The 13,963-nt window shown below is 44.4% G+C and overlaps 1 protein-coding gene across 1 annotated transcript; it reads left to right on the top strand.

The window, feature by feature from the left end:
- The first annotated feature begins 2,773 nt into the window (after positions 1-2,773).
- LOC121434929 (sperm motility kinase X-like) lies at positions 2,774-7,418 on the top strand. Its single transcript, XM_041633912.1, has 4 exons — positions 2,774-4,363; positions 5,486-5,559; positions 5,925-6,007; positions 7,321-7,418. Exons 1-4 carry the CDS (start codon positions 2,774-2,776, stop codon positions 7,416-7,418), a joined length of 1,845 nt encoding a protein of 614 aa, XP_041489846.1.
- The last annotated feature ends 6,545 nt before the right edge of the window (positions 7,419-13,963 follow it).

Genomic DNA, 13,963 nt, shown 5'->3' with positions numbered 1-13,963 from the left:
GTGACAGAGCCCCCATCTGACTTGAACCTGTATATGCTTGTGCGTATTGCAGCAGTCTCTGTGGGTTCATGTATTCATCAGTTTCATTGTTTTTTTGGAATCATCTATTACCTCTGGCCTTTAGTATCTTCCTTCCACTCTTCTGACTAGCTCTCTGAAACTTGAGGGAAGGTTTTCATGAAGACTTCTAATTAGGTCAGCGTATTATGAAACCTCTCACTCCCTCTCCATTGCTGTGAGCCTCGGGGTTAGTGTCATCTCCCGTAAGAAAGGGCTTCACTGCTGTGGGGTGTTTGAGACATTGATTTCTTTGTGTAACAATCTGTCATCAAAAGTAATTTTGTTCACTGTGTTCCTGTAGCTGAATAATGTAGCAGGTTTTCCTGTAGCCCATGAACTATCCACTCAGTATCCACTCTTGTCCACGTGAGCAATGTCAGTAATGGTGCCCATCTCCTGGACGGGTATTAAATCCAATCAAAAAGTGACTGGTTACTGCTATTGTACTCATGCCAATAGTACATCAGTCCATTGTGCAAGTGGGTCACTGTTGTCCTAGGGTTTGGAGCTGTGTGATGCTGATGATTAGCTTTCTCCTTCAGTAGAATACAGAGTACTTTTCTGTATCTTGAGTGTCAGTCAGAATTGGGGAGGCTTCTAACTGTTGAAGCACCTGCTCTACTACATCATGTCTGCTGACATCCATGAGTGTTGTATTGAGCAAGAGGACACAACAGTAACGTTGCATCATATCAAGAGTTTTGGCAGTAGGTGTGAGCATTGGGGTTTTCATGAGGCTGACTTTCTGCTATGAAGAACAACCCAGTCATGTCACTGAACTCAAATGTTTTCCTTGTGATTTTTTTCAAAGAATATTGAACTATATTCTCATTATTAATCTTTGTAGGTTTTTATATGCCATCTTTTGAGTTTTAAGAGGTTACATATACTTAGAAATTTGCCATTTGCTCCAGTTTCACAATTCATGGGACCATAGGTTTCCAAAATGCTTCCAAATGAAGGATCAGAGCACCAGGGAGTCAGGGACACCGTGGGTATCCAGCCTACAAAATCAATTGACTGGCACTCATAATTGCTCAAGTCAGGGAGCCTGTAAGACAGGGATCTTTCCTAGATCCTATGCATATATGTTGTTTTCCATATGCTTGATGTCACTGTGGGATTCCTAACAGTGGGTGACTGTGGCTGCAAATCCTTAGGCCTAATTATGGTGCCTTTTCCTTCATCTAGGTATCTGAGTTCAGTCTTGCTATGATAGTATGTACACAGTTTAATAGAAAAATATTATGACGTGTTTGGTTGATGTCTCTGGGAAGCCTGCCCTGTTCTGTGGGGAGATCAAGGGACAGAAAACCTGAGGGAAGAGGCAGGAGAGCCTGGAGCAGGGGAGAGAGTGAAACCTGGGTCAGAATATAATATATGGGAGAAGAATAAAAACTTCACATTACTGTTAAATAATGGAATGATAATATTATTAGGAAACTTGAGAAATTTGAATGAGAAATGTGTTGACATTATTGACTCCTAAATAGCCTTTTTGTTTTATCTCTACATAGAGAAAAGAGAAATCTTGGGACATTGGCTCCATTATTATGTTTTCAGAAAACATCACACTTTTTACACCTGCACTCAAAGTAACATTGTCAGATCTTTAAAAAGGAGAAAAATATAATAATGTAAATTCAATAATCATGTATGATATCAAAATTATAAAAATTAAAATCTCAAAAGCAGTTGTAAATGTACAAATAATTTAAAACATATGATTGATGCCATAGATTTCTGAAAAATGTTCTGTCAATTATGTTTGCATGAAAGCAAGTGACTAATACAGAATAATATTCCACATTAGTTAAAGACCACTTTCCATTATTGTATTGACAAGTGTGATATCATTATATTCACCAAACTATCTCAGAGCAATATATACAATTGGCGAACAGTAAAATAGGTAAATTTGATGTCATAGGCTGATAAGGATTATGTAAGACTCTGGTAATGTAGAATATTTTTCTTAGGAATGGCATTTCCTTTCTCTCAGCATAGGAGCAGATCTGCAAATTGTGCCTTACAATTCTTTCTACTCCCTCATTTTCGTTATTTCTGCAGGAATGTTGATTATCTGCTCTCAGTTGAACACTTTACTTTCACTAAAAATGTTTGCCAAGTGTATATGATTCCATGATTTCATTGTTAAGGTTAAAGAGAACTTAGCAGTGAAAAAAGACTCAAAATTTTTCCTAAAGACTGATTCAGAAATGGTTTGGTTTGTATAGAATTTTTAATTCATTTTCTGTTCAGATATGTTTACAGAATGAATAGGATATCATTTCCATACCAAAATAAAACCCCATGTTAGTTGTCAAAAAAATGTCTTCCAAATGGTGTTTTAGAAGTAGCCATATTTACTGTAACAAGACCAAAACTTGACTATAAATTTAAACTGAACTTTCTCCTCTTTGATCACTTTTGGTAAGGTTGTTTCTGTTTTGCTTGTTCTTTTCAATAATTAAGCATTTATGCCATTGCAATGTTCACTCTGGTCTATTTCCTTAGGTTTAGTTCTCATCTTCAGTACGTTTCTCAGGATTTCTTTAGAGTTTGGCTTATTCTTATTTTCTGTGACCCAGAAGTTCACTGTAAGGTTGTTTGCATCTGTCACACTTGTCCATGAAGAAACAGAAAGCTAAAAACTTTACCCCTTGACTTACTTCTCATTGTTTTTAATCTGATTTTCTCAGTTGGCGTTGGCATGGAGATTATCAAGAATCTTTCTAGCAAGAACAGAGAGGAGGAGACCATGCAGCTGGACCTGAATGCCAGTACCTATGAAGAGGAGACAATTACAGATCACTATGTCTTACTAAATACCCTCGGCAAAGGGGCCTTTGCTGAGGTGAAGCTGGCTTGCCACCGCCTCACAAATATGAAAGTCGCAGTTAAAATCCTTGCGAATGGTGAGGAGAGTGACGGTAATAATAGGAAAGAACTGAACTTCATGAAAGAGTTGAACCACCCGTACATAATAAAGCTCTTCCACATCATTGACAGCAAAGACAATACCTATATGGTGTTGGAGTTTGCTGCACATGGCGATCTAGTCACGCTCATTGAGAAGGGTGGCCCTCTTCAGCAGACACAGGCCCAACACATCTTCTGCCAGATTGTGTGTGCAGTGCACTACTGCCACGATAATGACATCGCCCACAGGGACATCAAGCTTGATAACATCCTGCTTGATGGCAAAGGAAACATCAAACTGTGTGACTTTGGCATGGCCGTCAGAGTCAGCTCTGGGCAGAGATGCAAGGGATTCTGTGGCACTATTGAATACTGTGCTCCAGAGCTATTTTATGACACAGAGTATGATGCAAGGGCAGTTGACATCTGGAGCATGGCAGTGGTTTTATATGCAATGGTGACAGCGAGCTTCCCATTCAAAGCAAGAACCTATCCAGACATGAAGGAGAAGATGCTGAATCCCATATACTACATTCCTTACACACTCTCTCAAAACCGTTTGCTTGTGCACCTCATTGCGCACTTGTTCACTGTGAGCCCTGAGCAGAGGCCCACAATATATGACATTAGGCAGCACCAGTGGATCAGAGACAGGGAAGAATTTTGGAAACTCCCATCATCCTCAGAGTCATTCTGTAACAAACCAAATCCCAGCATTGTTCAGGCTATGTGGGGTATGGGCTACCATCCCAAGGCTATTAGTGATTGTCTTCGTGAGAAAAAATTCAATAACATCATGGCCACATACCTCATTTTAAACCATGGATCACCTCAGGACCACACTAAACCTATCACTAATTCCTTGCAGGCCTGTGTGGCTGTGTCATCAGCAGATCCTCTCATGTCCCTTCCTCCTGAGAGGAGAGTGAGTGAGCCTGCCCTTCCCACCCTCGCCCTGCTGGCTGAACTTCAGGGGCATGATGAGAAGTGTTCAAGCAAGCAGGGGAGCAGAAGCCTGAGCATGCCTGCCACCCTGTGCTGCCTGCTGGAGGAAGAAAATCCTCCCCACCCAGTACCCACAAGTCCTTCTGAGGTTACTCCTCTCCTGAGCAGAAGTCTGGCAGTAGGTAGCGTGGTTTGCAATGAGTGGTCCTCAAGAAGCCCAGTCTCTGAGTGCATTTCTTCTGCACAGTGTTTGTCCTGTGAGAAACCCCAGGAAGTGAGCACCCCAAAGAATAGCTCAGATGCTCAGAGTACACCCTCTGTAAGAAAGGAAAGGGATACAACTCAGGGTATGAGCACCACTGAAATTCATGTCACTCAGAGATCTTCCCTTCAGACAACATCCAAGAACAACTTAAGAGGTGTCCTTCCCAAAGATGTAAGTGCAGCCTCTGCCAGCAGTCTGTCCAAAGGCTGGAAAAGGGTTAAGAAGAGAATTGGGAATTGTGTGAGATTTCTGTGCTGCTGTCTGCCACTCTCAAGAAAAAGCTATGTTTCTCAGAAGAAAGAGGCACCACTGGAAGGAGAGAGCAGTGCAGGTGCACACACACAGCTAAATGGGGTGCCCAAGATGCACTTCAATGTTTATTAATCTATATGTTTTCTAATGTCCTTTGCGACCATCGTATGATAGTTAGGGTAGGTAAATTAGGAAATCTTATTTCAAAAGGAATGCTCCAAAACCCCACCACAACCTTTACCCTGAAATGTTTAAGCTAAAGTAGACAATAGTGTATGAGAAGTAGAGGCTTTAGAGGCAGTCAGAAGTAGTGTTATCTAAAGGAAGAAAGAATTGTAGAGCATCAGAGGCTTTGAGGGAAGAAAACTAAAAAGACCACGAAGAGTATAAGAAGAAGAGCCAACGGAAAACAGATGATCCAGAAGGATATACGAATCAAGAGTCTGAAGAATATATTTCAAAGTTCTTAAGACTGTGCCTTCCATAGGTCATTATCATCTTATGTACTGAGTCATTGTAGAAGATGAGGTTCCAGTTCTATTGACTGAGATAGCCAAATTGGGAGCAAATTGGGAGCCATGCAGGAAGTCCAGATGACAGAGTGTCGTGTACTCCAACAGAGAAGTCCAGCACCTACCACAGGCTTTTCCACAGACAACCATTATTAACAGGAGGTATGTCCAATGGCTGGCCTTCAATAGCATCATTCTCCGAGAGCAGCCCTGTGCCAAAATTCTCCCCAAAGACACTCTTGAATTAGAAGTCCCAATGTGCTGGTCTTCCATGACATACAATATCAATATTAATTCATCTGTCTTTCCCTTCAAGGTCAAGGCCAAGAGAGATTTTTTTTCCACACTGGACAGAAGTGAGTCTCCTCCTCCCTCCCTTCCCCTCCCTATGTTGTGTTTGCAGACAGCCTGTATCCATTTCCCTCTTTTCACGGGAGACACACCCACTGCATGCTGGTTCAGTCTAACTGTTGGTGAAGGGGCCATTACTTATGGGGTGCTTGTCAGAACCATATTTGTCTCCTAACAGGAAAGTGACAGCAAGCAGAAAGGAAATGGTTACCACTATAGAAGGAATTCTGGAATGTTGCTCCAGTTTGCAAGGTGGGTATTGTTTGATTGTCCTGATCCTGGGGAACAGTGAACACACAACTCAGTCTGCAGTCTTGGAACTCCTTTTTGGTTATATCCCACATCACGGGTCAGAGGGTCAGACCTAGACAGAATCTCGTGACTGTAGATTAGAAGCATTCTGCTAGGATCCTCTTGTGAAAGTTGCACTGGTGTTGTCATGGACACCCTCTGTGCAGAACCAATGATGTAATGAAGAGTATCCACTCAGAAGGGACTGAATACCAGGGCTTATCTGTGAGTCTTATGGCTGAAGGCAACCCTGAGACCACTAATTTTCATCCTGTTGTATTAGAGAGGTATCTGTGATGTGTTTTATCCTTGACACTGATCCACAGAAAGATAAGCGTGAGGCTGCCAGAGTCAACTGTTTTCAACTCCAGGGACATGGTCATTAAGCTCAAGATGCAGAGGAAACAAGGTAAGAGGACAGACAACAGAGTCATGGATTCAGAGTGATCTTGATATAAACTGGGGCAAGTAGCTCATCTTTCCCCTCTGCCCCTAGCTGTTACGGAAGAACAGTTTGTGTATAACGGGTGAACATCATCTTACCCCTGTATGGAAGAACAATCACTGCAACTGGCAAGATGCTTAGTCTGTACTGGGTTGAAGAACCATGAGAATAAGAGTACAAACCGTCTTGCAAGGAAAACCAGACTGGAGTGACAGGCCTTCTTGTTTATGTGGCCATACCTGCTCTGTATCAGTGGGTGATTACTAAGGCAAGTATCATTTGTGATATACTTTACTGAATGCAGTGCATGGGAAAGGAGACTTGGGTGCTGTAGCCAGGTCAGTGAAACCAAGGAGATACAACCAATGAGAATCATGGGATCCAGACTCACATGACAGACTCTCCACAAAGGCAAATCTCAGAATGATCAGTTGTGGTGTTTATTTTGACATTTGCCTTTGGACTAACGAGGACTTTCCCTGATACTAAAGCAAGTATCTATCTTTAGCATTTTATCTGAGAGAACAAAAGTCAGGTGAGTTCTAGACCCCCACTTCCATCACTTCCCTCCTTTACCACCTCCCTGTTGGATGAAGCAGGGGCAGGGTCCATGATTACCAGCCACTTGTAGGAGGAACTCCAGACGCTTCATCCCAAAGCTGTCCACAGGTGTCCTCCTCACAGAGCACAAGACTGAGTCCTTAGATGCTCTTCTGGACATGACATATTTGGTTGGCACAATGATTAAGTATACCCACCGGCCACTTGACACAGCTGTGATGAGCAGTTTGGTACAGGTGGCTCACATGGAGTTTCCCAAGTCAACTCCAGATGTCTTATTGGTCACCCTTTCTCTCCTATTATCTGCAGGTTCTTTGGGACATCATCTTTTGTGGAAGCTCATTTTCACCAAGTATGTATCCTGTCTAATGTAGACAAGAGGAAGTGAGATGAGGTGCAGGAAGCAGAGTGCCTATGTTAAGAAATGTTGGTGGGAAAATGCTTTTCCTCCTTTGTTTCCAGAGCCTGATTCCTGAAAAGTTGCAGGGCTGTAATGAGGAATTATTCCCTGCCTTCTGCTGTCCCTGACGCACCTTAATGATGTTGGCCTAGGGAATGTCACCTTGGACGACAATGAGCATTATATCTGCCTCTTTAGTCCCTGAATTTCATAAAGTAAACCTGCCATTATCTGCCAAGACCACAGATCGTGTGCCTGTGGATGTGGAACTCTCAGCCAGTTTTCTCATTGATCTGCAATATTCCGTCTCTTGTAGGTGCCTGGCCACATCCTGAATCATGTCCCCAAAGGATTCCTAACCTGAGGACTTGCACACTCAACACTGGTGTCAGCAATGAAAAAGGTCATCTCTGAGTTCAGGAAAACTCAGAAGTTCTACACAGCTTCAGGAGGACATTCTGTGCAGGGCAGTGAGACAGCTCACGTTCCAGCATCCAGCTACAGAACCTGCTCCAATTCTCATCAAGATCTGAGGATAACAGAAGGATCCCCTAGGAAAGCCATCCAATGTATGTTACCTTTAAATCTCCAGCATAGATTCATGCTGTGTGTTTTTGGATAGTGTAAAAATGTCACCTATGCCTCTCTTTTTTCAGAGATGACCTGGAAAACTACCTGAGCAGAGAAAGAACATGCCACTACAGAGCCTTGGGATACACGAGTGCATGTGTGCACAGCCTCTAAACTGGAGTTCCTGAAAAGGGCAGTGTCCTTGGACCTTCTCTCTCAGGCCACCAGTCACGTGATGATGGTGCACTTGATGTCAGTCACTTATACTGAGAAAATACACAAACAACAAATATCAAAGTACCAAAGTAGATTTCCGGCTGAATTTACACCAGTTGGCAAATAGAACATTTATTTTTTATCCAAAGAAATATAAACACTCAGAGACCCCTGTTTCTCCACTCTTGTCACTGTTGATAAGCTGACAGATCGTTTCTCAGATAGACTCGAAATTGAAAATCTGCTCCCCAAGCACCAAAACATCCAAACTGGGTCTAATCCTAAAAGTGATGGCAGAGGACAGGAGCGACCCATCCAGACCCTGCACTTCTGGTTCCAGCCCTTCACACAAAGTCTCAGAGATCCACAGAGTTGGACAAAGAAGAAACAGAGATGGAAACATGGATTCAAACACAAATCCCAGCAAGAGACCCACCTACATCGCATCAGCGGATTTTATCAGGCCACCTTTGGAAATCAAGGCAGAGAAAATGATCTGTCCAAAAAAGTCTGCAAATATGCAAAAGTAAACAATAAGGAACCCATTAGAAAACTGAACACAAATTCAATTACTACAGCTGACCCCCATGCAAACACTACAAAATTCACACAAGAGATGCAGAAGAGATCCACATAAGTTTCAGCCTCTTAAGGAAGAAGACAGAGACAGCACAGAAGATAAACTCTGGCCACATGAGCTTTAATGACATTAGCCAAGAAAATACAAAAGCTGAAGCATGGCTGAGGGAGACTGTATCGTAGGATATCTAGAGAAAGCCTGGACACTGTTGTCACAGCCCAGCAGACAACAAATACCTGTTCTATGACAAGATGATGGTTCAGTGCTATGCAGCAGGAAGGAGTGTCCAGGCTGACAACCAATGTGTACTGCTTACTACTCTTACACCCATGGGACCCTCAACGTTACTGCATGAAGATATGATAAGGAAGCAGAATGAAGACTCTCCAAAGCTGGGGGCTCATTCCCCCCTCTGACAGTCAACTATACTCTTGACTCTCAAACACCCCAGCCCAGAAGAAGAGGGATGCTGAGCATAGCACAGATGTAAGACTTGCTTGAGCTCATGAATCTCCATGCTGCTGCTGGAGGCCAGAGAGCCTAGCACTGCACACTCCCCAGCACTGTTCCACTCTCAATGCTAAATGTCAACCCATGCAGACCACACCACCCTTGCTGCCTCACAATGAATACGTGGAGCCAGGCTGTGCTGACAACCACATATATCCCAAAAGAGCTAGCTGTCAGACCCTGATGGGCATTCGCAGCCACCATCCACATATCCATTTAGCTATCATCCCTTACCTGACACTTTTCTTACCCGTACACTCATATATTGTCACCCATATACTTTACTATGGCAGTTCAGGATGTCCCTTCCCCCAATAACTCCCGCACCAGTAGTAGTAAAGATCCTACACAAATGTCCCCTCCCATATACTGGGCTAAACAGCATTGCTAGTAATTGACACTGCTTGACATTGCCTGCCTGCCACCATCTCAATGCATTGGGTGGTATTAGAACCAGCTTAATACCAGCTCTCAAACTGCCCTATGTGAATTCTTTCATATCTGGCCTTGCAGGACCCCAACCATGAAGCCCTAAACATACTGTATATCAAATTCAACTATAACATGCTCCCACCACACCTTCAAATCAGTTTTTAGTGCTACCAGACAAAAAGTGCACCCCCTTGTCACTTGGTCAGAGAGTTTCCTGCATAGTTTTCACATAGCATGAAGGTGATGATAACTTCCAATTCATTGTGGACTACAGGGTAGTTTAGTTTGCAGCAGTGAAAGCGGGGGGAATGGTTAGGAGTTCTTCAGGGACTGAAGTCAAGCAGCACATTTTGAACATGGAATGCAGAGAAGGCACATAAACAGGCTTTATATATAGCAGTGTGTGTAGGAGATATAGACCAACAGGGCCTGATACCTAGAAATTCAAGTGTATTCCATTCTCCCTTGCAAAATCCACACACAATTCTAGGTTTGTGTCAGCGGTAAGCTTCTGCTACCTGCAATACTACATATACTAATTTGTGAATCCCTGCTGCACACCACCATGCTTCCCAACACACACTGCTCAGTATGAGCCCAAGGGGATCATTCCCCACACTTGACACCAGTGAGCATACAGCAAGATCAGGCCAAGCTGTGTCTCTCTTGTTTTCATGAACTTTTGTTCCTATATCCTCTTCTGTCTTTCTCTCTGTCTCTGTCTCTCTGTCTGTCTCTGTCTCTCTCTTTCTCTCTCCTGCATGTGTTTGTGTGTCTAATTTGGATATTCAGGACTGGGGACCCAGCCGGCCTTTAATCTATTTGTCTGTGTGTGGATTTGGCTATAGGGGAGGCTATAACTAGCTGAATCTGGTATCTATCCATGTATATATATAAGGCTTTGCCTATGGAGGGGAAAGTGACAGGAACTGACAGCATGTCTGTCCACATCACTGCACTTACACGGACATTTTATTGTGTTAAGATTCCCCTGTGCCAACATTCTTACTAGGTAAAAGAACATACTACACACACAAACACAAAAAACATGCAAAATATGATATGCTATGATCAGTTCCTGCCTTTTTTTGCCTCTAAAGTCAAAGCTTCACACACACATACATGGATACAGATCAGATTAAGTTAGTTATATCCTCGGCTATATCCAAATCCAACACCCACACAAAGAGATTCAGGACCTGTTGTGTTCCCAATTCTGAAAAGCCAAGTTACACACACAAAAACATGTCAGTGAGAGAGAAAAAGAGGGGTGGGAGAGAAGAGGGGAGAGGAGGGGAGAAGAATAGAGAGGAGGACAGCGGATGGGAGGGGAGGAGAGGAGAGGGGAAGAGAGGGTTGGAGAGGAGAAGAGAGTGAAGGGGAGGAGAGGAGTGTGGAGGGGAAGGGAGGAGAGAAGAGAGGGGAGGGAAGGGGAAGGGAAGAGAGGGGATAAAAATGGAAGAAAAGTGGAGGAGAGGGGGGAAGTAAAAAGGAGAGAGGAGGAGAGAAGAGGGGAGGAGAGGGAAGGACAGGAGTGGAGAAAAAGGGGAGGAGAAGGGAAGAGAGGGGAGTAGAGGAGAAGAGAGATGAAGGGAGGAGAAAGGGGGAAATGTGAATAGAGGAGAGGGGAGGAGAGAAAGGTGAGGGAAGAAGGGAGAAGATTTGAGGAAAGGGAAGGATAGGAGAGGTGAGGAAAGGAGGGGGAAGGAGAGGAGGAGAGGGTTGATGGAGAAGAAGAGAAGAGATGAGAGTAGAAGAGAGGAGAGATGAGGGGAAGAGAGGGGAGGGGAGGAAAGGAGAGAGGAAGAAAAGAGAGGGAAGGAGAGGGGAGGTGAGGAGCAGGTAGTAGTGAAGAGGATAGATGGAGAAGAGAGGAGAGGGAATGAGAGGGGAGGAGATCGGAGGAGAGAGGATGGGAGGAGAGGAAAGGATAGGGCAGAAGAGTAGAGAAGGGGGAGGAGAGGAGGGAAACAAAAACCTTGGAACAAGAGAAAAAGATCTTGGTGTCAGGTACAGTAGGTATGCCCTCACCCATAGTCAAGCCCCACAGACACATGGCAAATCCTGATTACAGGTTCTACTACATTCACCATTTCCTTACAACTAATGTCTTCTACAAGGGCTAAGTGTCATCCCATGAAAGATCTGCCAACTCGTATGTCCACCACCACTCAATACATGATTTGGAACAAGATACTTCTCATAATCCCCTATTCTATAGCCACTGACACAGTAGACACATGGGTGGTGATAGGTAATGTGAGGTATTTCCTACATAAAAACTAAAGCACACATCAACACAATATATGCACCACAGACACAAACACATACACACATACACATGGAGACAGACACTTGTTATGCATGCACGCACACACACATGCCTGTAAACACCAGTACATATCAGATTCTTCATGTTAACCCCTCACAGAAAAATCTTGCATACACATCAATCTTACATAATTTAGTATGCTCTCTCTCTCCTCTCTCTCTCTCTCACTCCCTCTCTCCTCTCTCTCTCTCCTCTCTCTCTCTTCCACACACACACACACACACACACACACACACACACAAACTTGCATGCATGCATACAAACACGCATACATCAATACACCAATTCATATCAAGTACTTCATGTTATCCCCTCACAGAGAAATCTTGCATACACATAAATCTTACATAAATTGGTAAGTGGCTATTCCTTCTAAGTATCTCCTACTCTACACTGAATGTCAGCTATGGCTGTATATAAGTTCCTGATAAGTACTCTCAAAACTAAAACCAAACTGAGGGCTGAAGCTGTGAGAATAAAGATAAACACTGGGCTAGATGTCATGGCCTTTATTTCTTCCTGCCATACATCCAAAGCCCCACATAGAGGAACTAAATCTCTTTCTCAATCTCTCTGTCTCTGTCTTTCTGTCTCTGTCTCCTCTCTCTCTCTCTCTCTCTCTCTCTCTCTCTCTCTCCTCCCTCTCTCTCTCCTCTCTCTCTCTCCTGAATGTGCTTGTGTGGGTAATTTGAATATTCATGATTGGGGACCCAGCCAGCCCTTAATCTATTTGTCTGTGTTTGGATTTGCCTATATGGGAGGTTATAACTAGCTGAATCTGCTATTTATCCATGTATATTTATATATAAGGCTTTGCCTATGGAGGGGAAAATGGCAGGAACTGACAGCATGTCCGTCCACATCACTGGACTTACACGGACATTTTAATGTGTTAAGATTCTCATGTGCCAACATAACTTACTAGGTAAAAGAACATACTACACTCAGAAACACATACAAAAGATGATGTTATCTGACAGTTCCTGCTTTTTTTGCCTCTAAAGGCAAAGCTTCACACACACACACATGAACACAGATCAGATTAAGTTAGTTATATCCTCTGCTACATCCAAATCCAACACACATGCAAAGAGATTCAGGATCTGTTGTTTTCCCAATTCTGAAGAGCCAAGTTACACACACAAACACATGTTGGAGAGGGGGGGGGGAGAGAGAGAGAGAGAGAGAGAGAGAGAGACAGAGACAGAGAGAGAGACAGAGACAGAGAGGTGGGAGAGGAAAGGAGAGGAGTGGAGAGGGGAGGAGAGGGGAGGAGAGGAGAAGAGAAGGGAGAGGAGGGGAGGGAAGAGAGGAGAGCAGAGTACAGGAGAGAAGAGAAGAGGAGATGAGAGGGGACTGGAGGAGAGGAGAGAAGAGAAGAGAGGAAGAGATGGTATGAGAAGATAGGGGAGCTGAGGAGAAGGGAGGAAAGGATAGGGGAAGAGAGGAAAGTGGAATGGAGAGGAGAAAAGAGGAGAAGAAAGAAGAGGGGAGGGGAGGGAGAGGGTAGATGTAGAAAAGGAGAGGAGAGGGGAGAAGGGGTGAAAAGGAGAGGGGAGGAGAGGAGAGGGGATAGAGGGGAAGAGAGGAGTGGAGGAGAGGAGAGGGGAGTAGAAAGTAGGGGAGAAGAGGAGAGGGGGGAGAGGGGAAGAGAGAAGTGGAGGAAAGGAGAGGGGGGAGAGGGGAAGAGAGAAGTGGAGGAGAGGAGAGGGGAATAGAAAGGAGGGGAGAAGAGGAGAGGGGATAGAGGGGAAGAAAGGGGTGGAGGAGAGGAGAGGGGATAGAGGGGAAGAGAGGAGGGGAGAAGAGGAGAGGGGATAGAGGGGAAGAGAGGAGGGGAGAAGAGGAGAGGGAAAGAGAGGAGTGGAGGAGAGGGGATAGAGGGGAAGAGAGGAGTGGAGGGGAGGAAAGGGGAGTAGAAAGGAGGGGAGAAGAGGAGAGGGGATAGAGGGGAAGAGAGGAGGAGAGAAGAGGAGAGGGGATAGAGGGGAAGAGAGGAGTGGAGGGGAGGAGAGGGGAGTAGAAAAGAGGGGAGAAGAGGAGAGGGGGGAGAGGGGAAGAGAGGAGTGGAGGAGAGGAGAGGGGAGGAGAAAGGAGGGGAAAAGAAGAGAGGGGGGAGAGGGGAAGAGAGGAGTAGAGGAGAGGAGAGGGGAGTAGAAAGGAGGGGAGAAGAGGAGAGGGGGGAGAAAGGAGGAGAAAAGAAGAGAGATGGGAAACAAAAGAACCTTGAAACAATAGAAAAAGATCTTAGTGTCACACCCTGTAGGTAAGCCCTCACCCATAGTCAAGGCCCCCCAGACATACACTAGATCCTGATGT

The sequence above is a fragment of the Microtus oregoni genome, unplaced genomic scaffold (genome assembly GCF_018167655.1).
Source record: "Microtus oregoni isolate MIOR12 unplaced genomic scaffold, Mior012 000045F_ref0000178, whole genome shotgun sequence".
In the NCBI taxonomy this organism is placed as follows: domain Eukaryota; kingdom Metazoa; phylum Chordata; class Mammalia; order Rodentia; family Cricetidae; genus Microtus; species Microtus oregoni.
This window is presented reverse-complemented; position numbering and strand designations above follow the sequence as displayed.